This window comes from Gopherus flavomarginatus, chromosome 5, assembly GCF_025201925.1.
Source record: "Gopherus flavomarginatus isolate rGopFla2 chromosome 5, rGopFla2.mat.asm, whole genome shotgun sequence".
Lineage (NCBI taxonomy): Eukaryota > Metazoa > Chordata > Testudines > Testudinidae > Gopherus > Gopherus flavomarginatus.
The window spans coordinates 27,535,198-27,553,466 of NC_066621.1; the positions used below are offsets into that span (position 1 = coordinate 27,535,198).

An 18,269-nucleotide genomic window follows, 5' to 3' on the forward strand; every position below is an offset into this window, starting at 1 on the left:
ACATCATGTAAAACAAATGTATGCAGAGCCACCAGTCACTTCTACCTTGTAGCCTCTCTTCCTCCTACCCTGTTCCCTTTTGTTGTTGTCTTCTCTCATAACAGGGTCAGAGCCCTATTCCCACAGACAGACCAGATTAAGTGTGGGTGGGTGAGATGCTGTGGCCTGCGTTGTGCAGGAGGTCAGACTAGATGATCAAAATGGTCCCTTCTGACCTTAAAGTCTATGAGTCTGAGTCTATAACATCAGGACTATTCATAGACTGTAAACATCTGACCTGGGACTGTCTTCTTCTTCTTCTTCGAGTGATTGCTCAGGTGTATTCCACTATAGATGTCTGTGCTTGCCACGTGCACCGGTACCGGAAGTTTTTCCCTTAGCAGTATCCGTAGTGGGGGAGCACCGCTGCGACCCCGGAGTGGTGCCGACATATCATGTCATAAAGGGGGCTGCGCGCTCCCTCCACCCTCAGTTCTTTCTTGCTGCCAGTGAAGGTAGTCGGAACTTGCTCCAGCCTAGGCTGCAGTGTTATAGCCTTAGTGGTATCCAGTCTTTGGAAAACCTCCTTGCTGAACTTTCTCTTGTTAAGCTTGGCTCAGGGCATGCCCCGTGGCCCAGGCTTCAAGTCTTGCAACTCTTGTTGCAACTCCATGCCCAGAAGCGATCCACACAGTCAGTGTCTTCGCTGTCTTGGCGAGGCTCACATTAGTGAGAAGTGTAAGATCTGCTGCTCCTTCAAGCCGCGAACAAAGAAGGAGCGTGAGATCCGACTCCAAGCTCTCCTCATGGAATCAGCAGTGGCCCCAGCACCGGTGCGTCGAGCCGATCCCACGCCCGGCACCTTGTCTTCGGCATGCAGCGAAGTGCCTCCGGTGCACCATCCTGATTCTGCACCTGGTACAGTGTCCTCCGCGCGCAGCGAGGTGCCGTTGACAAGCTGGCATCGCTTCCCACCTAAACAAGGGAAGACTCAGCATCACCAAGAAAAAGAGAGGGGTGAGGCCAGACCTGAGTTGGGCAGCCCACGATCCCCATCTGGACGTAGACCTCCGACTCATGCTGAGCGGAGTAGTCCAGTCCCGTCCGCGCAAGCCTCGCCCGAAGTAGGCATGCCATCGACACCAGAGGCAGCTCAGGCTGCGCGTGATGTTCTGGTGCTTCCGGTGCCAGGTGTGCTGCCTCAGTCGGGCCCCGGTCCCATGGAAAGCCGCCCTTGGGCACCCATTAGCCCTCCCTGGAGGTGTCAGAGGTCGAGGCACCTTCCCAGGTCGAGGTGCCGAGTAGAGCCCCGCTATAGATGTTGACTCCGCGTCCTGGCTCTTCAGTGAGCGGATCTCCTCCAGTCTCGGACACCGTCGGGGGAGGTGACAAGAGACGACGCCGTTCCTCCTCCAGCCAGTCTGAGAGGAACAGGTCTCGACTCCGTACTCAAACGCCCGCCGTTACAGAGGCCATGCTCAGAGTGCGTCCCGAGAGTCCCTGGCATCGAGACGCCATGGTTGCAGGTGCCGCAGGGAGTCCAGAGATACTTCCTCCAGGTCAAAGTCTCGGGGCGAGAGCCGTCATGACAGAGACCGCTCCAATCATTCCTACGGCACTGTATGTTTCTCCAGGACTTCGGCATCGGCATGCAGCCATATCTCCAAGCTGCACCGCACCACATCACCAACCAACCCTGCTGGCACCTGTGGCAAGTCATTTCCAAGCCGTTCCCTGGCAAGGACAATGGTGCCACTGGGCACTGTGGCCTCAGGTTCCTGCGCAGCCAAGACCTCGCTCTGTGGTGGGAGCCTCTCAAGGCTGCCCTGCATCACCTCCCCGGCACTGGGATCAGATCATGGGCGCCGAACCCCCAGCACCGACTGCGGCATCGGACCCAGACGTCGAGCCCACAATGCCATCGGTGGCTGAAGGCACCATACCATCCACCTCTTCTGCACCAGGTGATTCAGTTGCGGTACCGCCTCCCTCTTCCCAAGAGGATTTCAAGGCGCATCAGGAGCTGCTTAGGAGGGTGGCAGCAAATCTCGAGCTCCGGGCCAAGGAAATGGAGAAGCCCTCCGATAACCTTTTCAATGTCCTTGCCTCCTCGGTACCGGGGCATGTGGCGCTCCCATTCCATCAGGGAGTAGCCAGCATCACCATTGGCCTCTGGCAGATCCCGGCCTCCCTTGCGTCAATTTCCAAAAAGGTCGAGAGGAAGTACTTCGTCCCCACAAAGGTCATGAGTACCTATACACCCACCCAGCTCCTAACTCCTTGATGGTAGAGTCGGTCCACCACCGTGAGCGGAATGGCCAGCCCACGGCCACACCAAAAGATAAGGACGCTCGTAGACTTGGATACCTTTGGGGAAAAGGTTTATTCATCCGCGAGTTTCCAGTTCAGAGTGGCCAACCACCAGGCACTGCTGAGCCAGTATGAGTTTAATCTCTGGGGTTCCCTCTCTAAGTTTGAGCCCCTTCTTCGGGACAAGGACGGAAAAGAGTTTCGGGCCTTGATTGAGGAGAGTGCGGCCACGGCCAAAGCAGCTCTCCAGGCGGCTTCAGATGCAGTGGACACAACCACTCGTACAATGGCTTTTGCAGTCTCCATGCGACAGGTGTCATGGCTCTTGCTCTTGGGGTTATTGGTCGAGTCCCAGTCTATAATGCAGGACCTGACATTTGATGGCAAGGCCCTGTTTACAGAACAGACAGACACCCGTCTGCACAGGATGAAGGACTCCCGCACCACCCTTCAGATGCTAGGCCTGTACATCCCTCCCTCTAAGGACAAGCCCAGGCCTCAAACCTCTGCTCCTCTTGTTCGGGGCGGATACAAACCCCCACCTAAGCGGCAGAGGGAACAAAGGCGTCAGTCCCAATGCCAATCCCATTTGGTCCTACGGCCTGTGACCTCTAAGGCCAGGCAGCCGGGGAAGCGGCTTTTTTGACTCGTGAGGGGGGTCACCGAGCCTGTTGCCAGTGTTCCCCCCCACCCAGTTAATAAAGTTGCCTTTTATGAACTGTTTATTGGCCTTCCGACTGCAATGGGCCCTTGTAACATTGGACCAATGGGTCCTCAGCACCATTTCCCAAGGGTACAGGCTGCAATTTTTTTCCATCTCTCCCAACTGTCCCCTGTCCAGGCAGCTGGCCGGGGTCCTGGAGCATGCCATCCTCCTCTGTCAGGAGGTGGAGTGCCTCTTCTCCCTGGGAGCGGTGGAAAGGGTACCTCAGGAATACCAGGGCAGGGGTTTTTACTCCAGGTATTTTCCTCATCCCGAAAGTGAAGGCCCATCCTCGACCTGCAGAATCTCAACCAGTTCCTCATTCATTGTAAATTCCACATGGTGTCCCTGGCCTCTATTATTCCATCCCTAGACCAGGGGGATTGGTTTACGGCACTGGACCTCCAGGATGCTTACTTTCACATCCACATATTTGAGGGTCACAGGCGTTTCCTCCGTTTCTTGGTGAGTGAGGACCATTTCCAGTTTACAGTCCTCCCCTTTGGCCTCTCTACTGCCTCAGAGTATTTACAAAGTGCATGGTTGTCATGGCTGCCCACCTCTGGACAAAAGGGCTGCAAATCTTTCCCTTCTTCAGCTACTGGCTGCTCAAGGGCTGGTCTCGGTCGCTGGTACAGCAGCACATGAGCATCCTGCTAAACACCTGTGCAGCTCTCGGCCTACTAGTAAACGATGAGAAATCCACCTTAATCTCAGTTCAGCGCATAAGCTTTATAGGGGCGCTGCTGGATTCCCGGGTGGCCATAGCCCGCCTTCCACGGGACAGATTCAAGACGCTCAAAACTGTCATCGCTTCGGTCATGGCCTTTCCAGTGACCATGGCACAGGTATGCCTGCAAATCCTTGGCCACATGGCAGCATGCACCTATGTGGTGCGACATGCCAGGCTTCAAATGAGGCCCCTTCAGCTCTGGCTGGCCTCCCAGTACTCCCAGGTTAGAGACAGCCTGGACAAGGTGGTCACACTGCTGCCCAGGGTGGTGGCAGATCTCCAATGGTGGTCCCTCCCGAGCAACATGCTCCAGGGTGTCCCCTTCCGAGAGCCCCCTCCATCACTAGATCTAGTGTCAGATGCCTAGGACCTGGGCTGGGGAGCCCACACGCATGCACACGTTGGATGTGCGCAGAGCGCTGGCCTTCTCCCTGGACAGAACCAGCTCATTTAGGAAGTCCCCCCAGCTTTTTATTGCTTCAGCCGAGCCCATGAGGGGACGGCCAGTGTCCACCCAGTGCATCTCCCGCTGGATCACCTTGTGCATTCGCACCTGTTACGACCTGGCAGGGGTTCCCCCACCTCCTATTGTAAAGGCACATTCCACCAGAGCCCAAGCCTCGTCAGCGGCCTGTGTGGCTCATGTCCCTATCCAGGACATCTGTAGGGCTGATACATGGTCCTCTGTCCACACCTTTTCATCACACTATGCGATCGTCTACCAAACAAGGGATGACACTGGGTTTGGTAGGGCAGTGCTCCACCCCAGTAACAGTTAAAACTTTACATTTAAACTCCTACCCGCCTCCATCAGGTATAGCTTGGAGTCACCTATAGTGGAATACACATGAGCAATCACTCGAAGAAGAAAGGACAGTTACCTGTTTCCGTAACTGGCTTTCTTTGAGATGTGTTGCTCAGGTGTATTTCACGCCCCACCCTCCGTCCCTTCTGTCAGAGTTGTCTGGCAAGAAGGAACTGAGAGTAGAGGGAGGGCACAGCCCCCTTTATGGTGCGATATGTCGGCGCCACTCCAGGGGTCGCAGCGGTGCTCTCCCGCTATGGATACTGCTAAGGGAAAAACTTCCAGCACCGGTGCACGTGGCGAGCACGCACACCTATAATGGAATACACCTGAGCAACACATCTTGAAGAACACCAGTTACGGAAACAGGTAACTGTCCTTTTATCAGCAAAGAATTCTATGGCACCTTATAGACTAACAGACGTATTGGAGTTTTGACGATGTTCTTCCTTTACCTTGGTGGGTCCTGCGCTTATTGGCAGATTTGCTCACCTCAGTGATCTTCCCCTCTCGTGGAATGCACAGTCTGGGTCAACTCCTCCTGTGTCTGATCAGGAGTTGCAAGGTTTGGGGGGAACCCGGGCCTGCCCTCTACTCCGGGTTCCAGCCCAGGGCCCTGTGCATTGCAGCTATCTATAGTGCCTCCTGTAACAGCTGCATGACAGCTACAACTCCCTGGGCTACTTCCCCATGGCCTCCTCCGAACACCTTCTTTATCCTCACCACAGGACCTTCCTCCTGGCTTCTGATAATGCATGATTATCTGATAATTCCTCAATCCTCCAGCAGCACACCCTCTCACTCTCAGCTCCTTGCGCCTCTTGCTCCCAGCTCCTCACGCGCATTTCCTCTCCTCTGGCTCCTCCTCGCCTGACTGGAGTGAGCTCCTTTTTAAACCCAGGTGCCCTGATTAGCCTGCCTTGATTGGCTGCAGGTGTTCTAATCAATGTAGCTATCTCCACTGCCTTCTGGAAAGATCTTAATTGACCCCAGGTGCCTTGATTAACCTGGAGCAACTACCATTTGGTTACCATGGTACTAGGGATTTGTTTAGCCTGGGGCTAACATACCTGTTCCTCAGTATTTTACTGTAGCCATCTGGCCTTGCCCCATCACGGAGCATGAGCGTTCATGGGTGAATACCCACTTCGTCGGACGCCAGTTACGGAAACAGGTAACTGTCCTTTTATCAGCAAAGAGTTTTGTGGCACCTTATAGACTAACAGACATATTGGAGCATGAGCTTTCGTGGGTGAATACCCACTTCGTCGGATGCACCCACAAAAGCTCGTGCTCCAATACGTCTGTTAGTCTATAAGGTGCCACAGAACTCTTTGCTGCTTTTACAGATCCAGACTAACATGGCTACCCCTCTGATACCTGTCCTTTTATCAAGCACCTCACACATTTTGGGCCCAATGTGTATAATAATAGGGCTTTTGAATGAGTAGACGAGTCAGAGGCTGGGACAATTCCTATGAAAAGGATTGGGGAACCTTAAACAATGTTTTTTTACCCCTAAATTGCCATCTGAGAGGCATCTTCATCATACCACCTTGACCAAGTTGTTGGCCTGCCATGATTTTTAAGATTGGGGATTGACTCTTGGAATTGGGGCAAAGCAGGGGTAATGTGATTCCTTTGTAATGGATGAAGCAGGGGAAGAAGCCAAAAAGGAGGAGCTCAAGTCCCTGAATATCTGTAACTGGAACTTCAGCCCTTTTCATGAGCTGAATAAGCGGGTGTATGTGGAATATTTTTTCATTTTTGAGTTTATGTGCAACTATAGTGAACTGAACTTTGAGATAAAGCCTGTAAACTAAATCAAGTTATATTTGGTTCATAAATTTTGGATTATGTATAGGACAGAGGAAGACTCATGCGCTACACTTTTCCTCCTCAGCTCTGTAGCGTTGTGTAAACTCCTCCAGTATGGTATCAACAGTGATGACAAGCGCTTGCAGGACATTAGGGTGAAGGGTGAAGAAATATTCAATATGGACGAGGGAATACGCACACGATCCAAATCAGCCAAAAGTAAGTAATCAAATTGCTCTAACAAGGTTGGGCCTATAAATATTACCTTGTGGCACACTTGGAAAGCCTCCAAAAGATTTTCTAGGTCTCCTGCAGTTTTGTTGAGTATGTTTCTATAGAGAAAACAGACATTTTTTATTGGAACTTGCCCAAAGTTAGCAAGATTAATATACCTATTAATTGCTTACCAAATTCTTGATTGGGTTTGGGAACATTGTTCTTACACTTCTAATTTAAGATTAGGGGAAATTAAAAGGCTCATGAGGTATGGAGGCCTTCACTGCTATGTCACTAGATCAAATTCATTCCTAGCTGAAGGACCTAAAACTTATATTGTCGTGGTGCTTGGTAACCTCTGTGAAATGAGCGTTCAGTGGACAGTATTGGTAATCACAGTAAAGGAAATGAAGGACTGACTTGCCCAATGAGACTGAAGTTACCACCATTAGGTGGTAGAGGATACTTTACGTCAGGGGCATGGCTCATGGGAGTGGGGGGCAGCTTAGTAGAAACTTGCACTATGGTCATGCTCCCCCTAAAGAACTTCAGTCTCTAGTGCTTTTAGCCCAGCATCTTTAATCAGCATTACATTTAATTTAAAATAAGCGTTTCTCCTGATAGATTGGGAACCCACTGGCCTTAGACTATTTACCATTGTGGGCTGCATATGCAGCTCTCTGTGTTGTGTGGGCTGCATCCACAGAGTATATATACTACCTCTATGGCAGTGGTCTCCAAACTTTTTTGATCACGCACCCCTATCAGTAAAAAATTTTTGAGCATGCACCCCCTGCCGCACCGAAGCGCCAAAAAAAAAAAAAAAAAAACCTCAGACTCCCACTCAAACTGCTGAAGTGCAAAAAAAAAAAAAAAAAAAAGCCGCTTGGACTCTGTCGTCCTGCCGCGCACCCCCAAGGATCCTCTTGCACACCCCACTTTGGAGAACACTGCTCTATGGCCCTGAGGATGTCACATGGGCTGCAGTTTTGTGCTAATTGGGCCCTGTGGGCTAAGAACCACTGGTCTAGGCTTTTTGGTGAGTTTCCTTTGTAGAGATCTGTAGTAGTAATTGTATTGTGGTAGGCCCTAGTGACCCCTGCACTCAGTTGGGGGAGGGCACTACGCACCCATGAAAAATGTTCCCTGCCCTGCAGAGCTCTCTAGCTAAGACTTCAGTCTTGCACCTTATTTTTCTGGTCCCAAGGATCTGCTCACAGGTGACAGGATTGAAATCTTAGAAAGTAACAGGTGGGGAATACAAAATGTAAGCAGCAGTTGCAACACACTTGCTGTCTTGTCACTGAAAAAAGCTACAGGAACTTTGTCTGGATAAACACTTTATCACAGAGAATAACTGCCACCACTTCTTTGTTTCACAAGATCTTAGTTTCTTAAAGAGGAAATGAGATACTAGTTTACTATCTCTGTGTAACATACATTTACTCAGTCTCACTAGGCTTGTCACTCCGAAATGTCTCATCTGGGGCACTAAAACTTAATATTTAACTCCAAGTGTACTAGTTTTATTGAGAAGTTTTATTGTACCTTCTCCCCCACTCAAAGGCACTCCCTGTCCGTCTGCCAGTTACTTTGCTAACCCCACAGTATAACTCTGATTGAGAGACTGGGCAACAGGCATTAACATCGGTACATAATAAATAAGTAGCATTGGATTGAGATGGACAATAGTGCTGGCTTCAGCTGCAGGAAAGGAAGGGAATTGTTTGAACAGTTTTTTTTTTTTTTTTTGGTAAAGTAACTTTGATTTTTGTAGCGTTTCTGCCTCTGTATTTTAGTGACAAGGGTTACCACTCCAAGGTGACTATGCTGTGCTGTGTGTTGGCCAGGTACTCATTTGAATGACATGTGATGATGCCTCCTGCTCCCATGGAAGTCAGTGGCAAAACTAATAATATTAGGATTAAGTCCCTAAATTAAAGATTGGGTTTGGGACCCAAATGCTGATCCTTAGCATCGTTCTAGACTGCCAGGCTAAAGCAATTTCTCAGTATTGCTATGTCTGAGTTACTGTCACATGTCACAAATGTTCATTAGACCCTGTTCTTTAAGTGAGGCCCTGACTCATTATTCTTTGAAGCTTTCAGTTTTATCCACTTTACAATCCAAGTCAGAAACTTTAACTTTATTCCAATATTTAATCCAAATAGAACTCCCTTTTTTAAATTATCTAACAATCAAACAGAACCCTTGAAAATCTGATTATTTCTTAAACCTTTTCCCAGTTCTTTTTGATTTTTTGGGCCTGATTCAGAATTAGTAAGTCTTTTGGGTCCTTCCGCTATCTTTGTTTCTTTTTTGCCTTCAGAGTTTTTGTTTCATGCATCAATGTTGCATAACCATGAAGAGGAAGGTGGGCATGTAAGAATTCAATGTGCACAATTGTTAAATTTTGATGTAACTGTGATCCTACTCAGTTTGTTGTATTTAAGAGGTTTATTAATCTGAAACTAGTGTCCTAAAAAGTGTTCAGATGAAGCAATAGGCTACACATTTATATTACCAGTAGCACCTGAGACCCCAACTGAGATGGGAGCCCAGTTGTGCAAACACATAAGAGTCAGCACCTGCCTCAAATAGCTTACAATGTAAATAGATAATACAATATTACTTCCACTACCCTACCCTTTATCTCCATTTTACAGATGGAGAACTGAGACTCATTTGTTCCATCATTAGTTAAAAGTCTCTCTGTGGAGTGCATCTCTCCAGTATTTGCCCTTACACTTTTTACTGGTGTTAGGTAGATAGTAGGGTTGAATTCAGATTTGGTTGATACAAGATTTTGTCCTCCAGGTCCTTCATCAGCTTCAGAGAGAAAACAAGAATTTTCAAAAGCATCTAGTATCAGAGGGGTAGCCATGTTAGTCTGGGTCTGTAAAAGCAGCAAAGAGTCCTGTGGCACCTTATAGACTAACAGACGTATTGGAGCATGAGCTTTTGTGGGTGAATACCCACTTCGTCAGATGCAACGACGTGGGTATTCACCCACAAAAGCTCATGCTCCAATACGTCTGTTAGTCTATAAGGTGCCACAGGACTCTTTGCTGCTTTTACAAAAGCGTCTAGTGACTTTGGGTGCCTCAGTTTGTGGCTGCCCCACTGGAGATGTGTTATAGGAGTTCAACGTTCAGAAGTGCTGACTGCTTGTCCCCTTAAGAGGTGTGTCAAGTTGGGTTCCCAAAATCACTAGTCTCTTTAGAAAATCTTAGCTTAATAAAATTTAGTCAGTAATTGAGTATGTCTACACTATGGGATTATTCCGATTTTACAGAAACCGTTTTTTAAAACAGATTGTATAAAGTAGAGTGCACGCAGCCACACTAAGCACATTAATTCGGCGGTGTGCGTCCATGTACCGAGGCTAGCATCAATTTCCGGATGCACTGTGGGTAGCTATCCCCTAGCTATCCCATAGTTCCCGCAGTCTCCCCTGCCCATTGGAGTTCTGGGTTGAGATCCCAGTGCATGATGGGGCAAAAACAGTGTCGCGGGTGATTCTGGGTAAATGTCTTCACTCAATCCTTCCTCCGTGAAAGCAATGGCAGACAATCATTTCGTGCCCTTTTTCCCTGGATTGCCCTGGCAGACGCCATAGCATGGCAACCATGGAGCCTGTTTTGCTTTTTGTCACTGTCACCGTATGTGTACTGGATGCTGCTGACAGACGTGGTACTGCAGTGCTACACAGCAGCATTCATTTGCCTTTGCACGGTAGCAGAGACAGTTACCATCCCTATTGCACCGTCTGCCATTGTAAATTGGCGATGAGATGATGGTTATCAGTCATTTTGCACCGTTGGCATTTGGAAATTGGCTATGACGGTTATCAGTCCTTTTGTACCATCTGCTGCTGTCATGGGTGCTCCTAGCTGGCCTCCCTGAGGTCGGCCAGGCACATGGACAAAAATGGGAATGACTCCCCAGGTCATTCCCTTCTTTATGTTTTGTCTAAAAATAGTCAGTCCTGCCTAGAATATGAGGCAACTGTACTAGAGAACCAGAGAGCACAGCTGCTCCAGGTCACAGCCCCAAAGATCCCACAGAAATGATGAGATGCATGCCATTCTAGGGAGTGCCCCTGCAACAACCCCACCCGTTGCTTCCCTCCTCCCCCAGCCCTCCTGGGCTACTGTGGCAGTGTTCCCCCATTTGTGTGATGAAGTAATAAAGAATGCAGGAATAAGAAACACTGAGTTTTTAGTAAGATAAAATGAGGGGGAGGCAGCCTCCAACTGCTATGATAGTCTAGGCAGGACATTAAAGGGGTTGGGGGGAGAGGAGCGCAACCTCCAGCTGCTGTGATAGTCCAAGGAGTACGGAATCTTCTTTAGACATGAAAGGGGGTGGAGGCTGATGGAGCTCAGCCTCCAATTGCTATGATGAGGACGGTTACCAAACCTTCTGTACCGTCTTCCTGGAATGACCGGGAGTCATTCCCATTTTTACCGAGGTCAGCCAGGAGCACTCACGGGCTGATGATGACAATGGATACCGGTCATTTTGCACCGTCTGCCATCAGGAAGGGGATGTTGGTGTTCAGCGCTGCAGCACCCTGGCTACCAGAGCATGCAGTAGACATAGAGTGACATTGAAAAAAGGCGAGAAACTATTTTTTTCCCTTTTCTTTTTTTTGGTGGAGGAAGGGTGTAAATTGAATACATACACCCTGAAACACCCGGGAAAATGTTTTTGACCCTTTAGGCATTGGGAGCTCAGCCAAGAATGCAAATGCTTTTCGGAGACTGTGGGATAGCTGGAGTCCTCAGTATCCCCTCCCTCCATGAGCGTCCATTTGATTCTTTGGCTTTCCATTACGCTCGTCACGCAGCACTGTGCTGAGTCCCTGCTGTGGACTCTCTATCATAGCCTGATGATTTTTTCAAATGCTTTGTCATTTCGTCTTCTGTAAGAGAGCTCAGATACATCAGATTTGTCTCCCCATACAGTGATCAGATCCAGTATCTCCCGTACGGTCCATGCTGGAGCTCTTTTTGGATTTGGGACTGCATGGCCACCCGTGCTGATCAGAGCTCCACACTGGGCAAACAGGAAATGAAATTCAAAAGTTCGCGGGACTTTTCCTATCTACCTGGCCAGTGCATCCGAGTTCAGATTGCTTTCCAGAGCGGTCACAATGGTGCAGTGTGGGATAGCGCCCAGAGGCCAATACCGTCGAATTGCGGCCACACTAACCCTAATCCGACATGGCAATATCGATTTCAGTGCTACTCCCCTCGTCGTGGAGGAGTACAGAAATTGGTTTAAAGAGCCCTTTATATCGATATAAAGGGCTTCGTTGTGTGGACGGGTGCAGGGTTAGATCGGTTTAACGCTGCTAAATTCTGTTTAAACACGTAGTGTAGACCAGGCCATTGTGATGACAATCAAACATTTTAATATTGGCGAAAGAGGACTGAATTCCCCCTGTATTGTATTGTACAGGCAGCTGCAGTGCAAGCTTCTTACACGCTACCCTGCCAGCGCAGCTCAGCCCAGCCCTGACTTTATGTACCGCATTTAGAAGTGTGATATTGTTTTTGTCCTTATTTGTGAAGAGGGGACTTATAGGACATTCTACATAGACTGTTAAGCAGTTTTCCAATAGTAATATAGATACTACTCCAATGCAATGTAATTTCAATAATAATCTTGTTTTAAGTTTTAGATTAAGCTTTTGGAATACAGTAACTTCTCACTTAGTCGTCCCAGTTAACATTGTTTCGGTGTTATGTTGCCGATCAATTACAGAACATGCTTGTTTAAAGTTGTGCATTGCTCCCTTATAACCTTGTTTGGCAGCTGCCTTCTTTGTCCACTGCTTGCAAAAAGAGCAGCCCATTGGAGCTAAGTGGTGGGGGCTTGGACCAGGGTGGACCGGCAGCCCCCCTCTCAGCTTTCCGCTCCCCTAAGTTCCCTGTGTGGCAGCTGCCAAGCAGGCTATCAATTGCTGGGCAGTTCAACTGTCTTTCCCCCCAACCGCTGCTGTGTGCTGCTCCTGCCCTCTGCCTTGGAGCTGCTCCCAGAAGCCTCCTGCTTACTGTGCAGGAGGGTGGGGGGAAGTGGTAGGCTAATGTCAGTGTGTCCCCCTCCCCCACTGCTCCTGCCCCCCATTCCATTACCCCATCTCCACAGAGCAGGGGCAGGGAGACACGACAGGGCTCAGAACCAAGGGAGCTTGCTGGCAGCAGCTGCTGTCTCAACTTGCTGATCTACTTAAAAAGATAGTGTACTTAGAGTGGGGTCAGCATACTCTGGGGGCAATGCACGTCTCTCTCTCCATTCATGCTGCCTTGTAGAGTGTGAGGACAATCATCATTGCTGTGTACAGTATTAAATTGTTTGTTTAAAAGTTATAGTGTGTTTGTGTGTATATATATTATGTGTATATATATAGAGAGAGAGAGAGAGACAAAGTTCCTCCTCTACCTTGGTGAGTACTGCGCTTATTTGGCAGATTTGCTCACCTCAGTGATCTTCCTCACAGTATGCATCCACTTCTCCTGTGTCTGATCAGGAGTTGGGAGGTTTGGGGGGAATCCGGGCCCACCCTCTACTCCAGGTTCCAGCCCAGGGCCCTGTGGATTGCAGCTGTCTGTAGTGCCTCCTGTAACAGCTGCATGACAGCTACAACTCCCTGGGCTACTTCCCCATGGCCTCCTCCGAACACCTTCTTTATCCTCACCACAGGACCTTCCTCCTGGCATCTGGTAACGTTTGTACTCCTTAGTCCTCCAGCAGCACACCCTCTCACTCTCAGCTCCTTGTGCCTCTTGCTCCCAGCTCCTCACACGCACTTCCTGTCCTCTGGCTCCCCGCTTCCTGACTGGAGTGAGCTCCTTTTTAAACCCAGGTGCCCTGATTAGCTTGCCTTGATTGGCTGCAGGTGGTCTAATCAATCTGTCTGCCTTAATTGGTTCTAGCAGGTTCCTGATTACTCTAGTGCAGCCCCTGCTCTGGTCACTCAGGGAACAGAAAACTGTTCATCCAGTGACCAGTATATTTGCCCTCTACCAGACTCCTGTACACCCCTGGCCTGGGTCTGTCACATATCCCTCCCCCCTGCTCAACACCAAGGGGTTGGGCATCTTGGGATGCCAGACAGTGCACTCGTGACAAGCCATCGGCATTACTGTGACGGCTCCCTGCTCTGTGTTGCACATGGAACTGGAAAGGTTGAAGGGATAAGAACCACCTGGTCACCCTTGTGTTCTTCTTTGTTCCGCTGCATCCATTGAAGAAGGGCATGGTCAGTCACGAGGACAAATCTGCACCCAAGCAAGTAGTAGCACAATGCTTTCATGGCCCATTTTACTGCGAGGCACTCTCTTTCCACCACTGCATATTTTTGTTCCCTCGGAAGGAGTGTCCTACTGAGGTACAGAATGGAGTGTTCCTCCTCCCCGACCATCTGTAATAGAACGGCCCCCAACCCTACTTCCGATGCATCTGTCTGCAGTATAAATTCCTTGGTGAAATCAGGGGCTATCAGTACAGGGTTACTGCAGAGGGTAGTCCATAGGTCTGTGAATGCTTTCTCTGCTGCGTCAGACCATCTCATCAGATCAGTTCCATGGGCTTTCACTAGGTCTGTCAGTAGGTTTGCCCTTGTGGCAAAGTGGGGGATAAATGGTCAGTAATACCCCATTACACCTATGAATGCCCGGACTTGTTTTTTGCGACGCGGTCGGGGCCAATTTTGGATGGCCTCCAACTTGTTCACTTGGGGTTTTACCAGACCTTTTCCCACAATGTAGCCAAGATATTTGGCCTCCGTGAACCCTACAGCGCACTTGGCAGGGTTTGCTGTAAGGCCAGCTCGCCTGAAGGTATCAAGGACTGCCTCCACCTTCTCTAGGTGGGTTTCCCAGTCTGGAGTATGAATGACCACATCGTCCAAGTAGGCAGCAGCATAACTGTTATGCGGGCATAATAGCTTGTCCATGAGGCACCAGAAAGTAGCTGGGGCCCCATGTAGTCCAAAAGGGAGGACGGTATATTGAAAAAGACCCTCTGATGTAGAGAACGCAGTCTTTTCCTTTGCATCTTCCGCAAGGGGAATCTGCCAGTACCCCTTTGTCAAGTCTAGGCTAGTCAAGTACCAGGCATTACCCAGACAATCCACTAGCTCATCCATGCGAGGTATGGGGTACGCGTCGAACTGGGATACTTCGTTTAGTCTCCGGAAGTCCTTGCAAAACCTTGTTGTGCCATCAGGTTTGGGCACCAGCACAATTGGGGTGGACCACTGACTGTGGAATTCTTCGATGAACCCCAACTCCAGCATTTTTTTTACTTCTGCTTTTATTTCCTCCCTTTTGGCCGCTGGCACCCAATAGGGCCTCATTGTTATTCTGGCCCCAGGGTTCGTGACAACGTGGTGATATGTCTCAGTTGTTCGACCTGGTTTTGTCGAGAACACATCTTGGTTCCGGAAGATCATCTCAGACACCTCATTCTTCTGGTCTGGTGTTAAATCGGGAGACACTCTCACCTGTTTGGAAGGCTTGTTTTCCTGGGTTAGGTCTTTTTGGACAGTTATGCATGCCTCTTGTGCATGCCAAGGTTTCAGAAGATTGATGTGATAAATCTGTTCTTGTTTTCGGCGTCCTGGCTGTCGCACCTTGTAGGTTACTTCCCCCACGGATTCAACCACCTCATAGGGCCCCTGTTGTTTGGCCAGAAGCTTGCTTTCTGCCATGGGTACCAACACCATCACCCGATCCCCTGGTTGGAACTGTCGGACTTTTGCCTGGCGATTGTAATAGGTGCTCTGGGCCTCTTGTGCCTTTTCCAAATGTTTCCATACAATAGGGGTGACCTGGGCTGTCCGGTCTCGCATCTGTATTACATGTTCTGTTATATTTCTCCCCTCATTGGGTTCCTCTTCCCAAATCTCTTTGGCAATATCTAGTATGCCACGGGGGTGATGCCCATATAATAACTTGAAGGGGGAAAACCCAGCTGAGGCCTGAGGTACCTCTCAGATAGCGAAGATAAGGTAGGGCAGTAGGGTGTCCCAATCCTTCCTGTCCCGACTTACCACCTTCCTTATCATAGCCTTGAGGGTTCGGTTAAACCTTTCTACCAAGCCATCAGTCTGCAGATCATAGACTGAAGTTCTCAGGGTATATATATGGAGCAGCGTACAGAGGTCCTTCATTAGCTTTGACATAAATGGGGTTCCTTGGTCTGTTAATATCTCCGTTGGTAGCCCCACTCAGGCAAAGATCCCCACCAGCTCTTTGGCTATCGTTTTAGAGGCCGTGTTCCGCAGGGCATAGTATATATTGGTGGCCCTAAGCCGTCTTCTCCAGGGGTCCCACTAGGTCCATGGCTGTTTGCTCAAAGGGGACCTCTGTGATGGGAAGGGGTACTAACGGTGCCCTCAGGTGGAGACGGGGACTGTGCAGCTGACACTCCGGGCAGGACGCACTGTACCTCCGCACTTCTTCATGTACTCCGGGCCAGAAGAACTGTCGTAGGACTCGTGCCAGGGTCTTCTCTACCCCCAAATGCCCCCCAAAAAGATGACTATGCGCAAGACTTAATACAGCGTTCTGGTGTTTTTGAGTTACTAGGATCTGCTGTACCTCCTGCCCCTGTACTGGTGCAACCCGGTATAAGAGATTCTTCTTCATTATGAAGTAGGGTCCTGGTCCCTGGGTTTTCTCTTCCATGGGGACCCCATCTATTTCAGTCACCTCATTTCTAATGTTGTCGTACCTTGGGTCTTCAGCCTGGTCCCATCCAAAATGTCCTCTTCCGGAGCTAATCTGCCCAAGATCTAGGGGCCCAGTCTCTATTGCCTCTACTGGTTCAGAAGCGTTAGAGTGGGGGTCAGACTCGGGTGCTTCTCCCTCCTGGTTGGCCTCCTTTTCAGCTTCTCAGGTCCGCCTACCTATGAGAGCGACCCTCTGGCTTTGAGTCAGTATTCGGGTTCCCAAGGCCTTAGCTGCCCTCCTTTCCCTTTTCAACTTCCTACTTTGTCTGGGAATGGAAAATAGATCTGGGGATATTTCAGAGAAGACTGGGGGTTGACAGTCTACTGTGGATGCCTCACTAACTTCAGGGTTCCTGTCTTTCTCCAGTCCTCCTACTGGGAGTGAGTCTCCAAACCGTGGGAAGTCCCTCCCTATGAGCACCGGGTATGGGAGTTTAGGGACTACACCTGCTGCTACCTCAGTAGTGTTGCCCTGAATCTCAATTTTTACTGGGATGGCGGAGTAGTAACCAACTGTCCCATGGATGCATGTTATCCCCATACGCTTAGCCCACAGCAGTTGACTACACCCCACAAGCTTCCCCGAGACAAGCATGACAGCACTCCCCGAATCAACCAGTGCTGTGGTCTCTACCCCATTTAGCTTTACTGGTCTGGTGTACATATGTGGGGTTAGTGAGACACCCACAAGGTGAATTAGGGAGCATGGGTCTGCCCAGTTTCCCAGGTTACATTGCATAGGCTCCTCAGCACTGGGACACTATGCAGCTATGTGTCCCCACTTCCCGCAGACATAACATCTGTATGGGGCCTTAAGCATTCCTCGGTCTCTTGGTTTGGGCAGTCTAACATCACGATCCTCTTCTCCCTCAGTGTTCCGACTCTTTGTGACTTCTGGTTGACCTTCAGCCCCTCTCTTTTTCTACTTGTGATCTCCTGGTTGTCCAGTCACCCAAGCTCTAGGGCTTGGTGCTGCTAGTTTAACCCAGGTTGTCTCTTCCTTAACTGGTCGGGTCAGCTCCCTCACTGTCCTTCGCCTCTCTACCAGTGTGACAACCTCGTCATAGGTGGAGGATTTATTCTGGCTTGCCCAAGCACGAAGGTCTCGTGGTAGCCCCTTCATGTATCAGTCAGTGACCAGAACCTCTAGTATCTCTTCCGGACTCCGGGATTCCGTTCGCAACCACTTTCATGCAAGATGGATGAGGTCATACAATTGAGACCGCAGAGTTTTGTCTTCCTGGTACCTCCACTCGTGATACCGCTGGGCCTGCACTGCAGTCATTACCCCAGATCTGGCCAGGATCTCTGCTTTCAGCTGGGAGTAGTCTGCTGCAGCCTCTTCAGGCAGATCATAGTAGGCCTTCTGGGCCTCCCCACACAGGAATGGGTCAAGGATGCCAGACCACTGATCTCGAGGCCAGGCCTCCCGTAGGGCTGTCTTCTCAAAGGCCAGAGGGTATGCCTCTACATCATCCTCCCACGTCATTTTCTGCAGCCAGTGGCTGGCCTGTATGATCTGCGTCCCACCATGGCCGTGGTTCAGCTCTGTAAGGGTCTTTACCTGGTTTACCAGTTCCCGCAACATAGCCCAGTCTTGAGAAGCCTGGTCCATCAGCAGGCGATTAGTCTTTTGCTGCAGCTGCGCTGCCTCCTGTTGGGCAGCTGCCTGGACACGGGTAGCCTCCTGCTGGGTCGCCGTAGCTTGTATCAATGCCCGCACTAAGTCATCCATTGTGGTAGAAAAAAAATAAACCCTTTCCTTTATATTTTAAATCACCCTTCTTCTTCTGCCGCACTGTGCACACCAAATCCCACTCCTGACACCAGCCTCTCACTCACAGCTCCTTGCGCCTCTTGCTCCCAGCTCCTCACACCCACTTCCTCTCCTCTGGCTCCCCCCCTTCCTGGCTGGAGTGAGCTCCTTTTTAAACCCAGGTGCCCTGATTAGCTTGCCTTG

The 18,269-nt window shown here is 49.8% G+C and overlaps 1 protein-coding gene across 2 annotated transcripts in view; it reads left to right on the forward strand.

The window, feature by feature from the left end:
- IPO9 (importin 9) overlaps positions 1 to 18,269 on the forward strand; it is a 194,781-nt gene that overhangs the window by 159,321 nt on the left and 17,191 nt on the right. For both annotated transcript variants that reach the window (XM_050956106.1, XM_050956107.1), the window contains one exon: positions 6,434 to 6,567. In XM_050956106.1, coding sequence (XP_050812063.1) covers positions 6,434 to 6,567 — 134 coding nt within the window. The remainder of the gene's footprint in view (positions 1 to 6,433; positions 6,568 to 18,269) is intronic.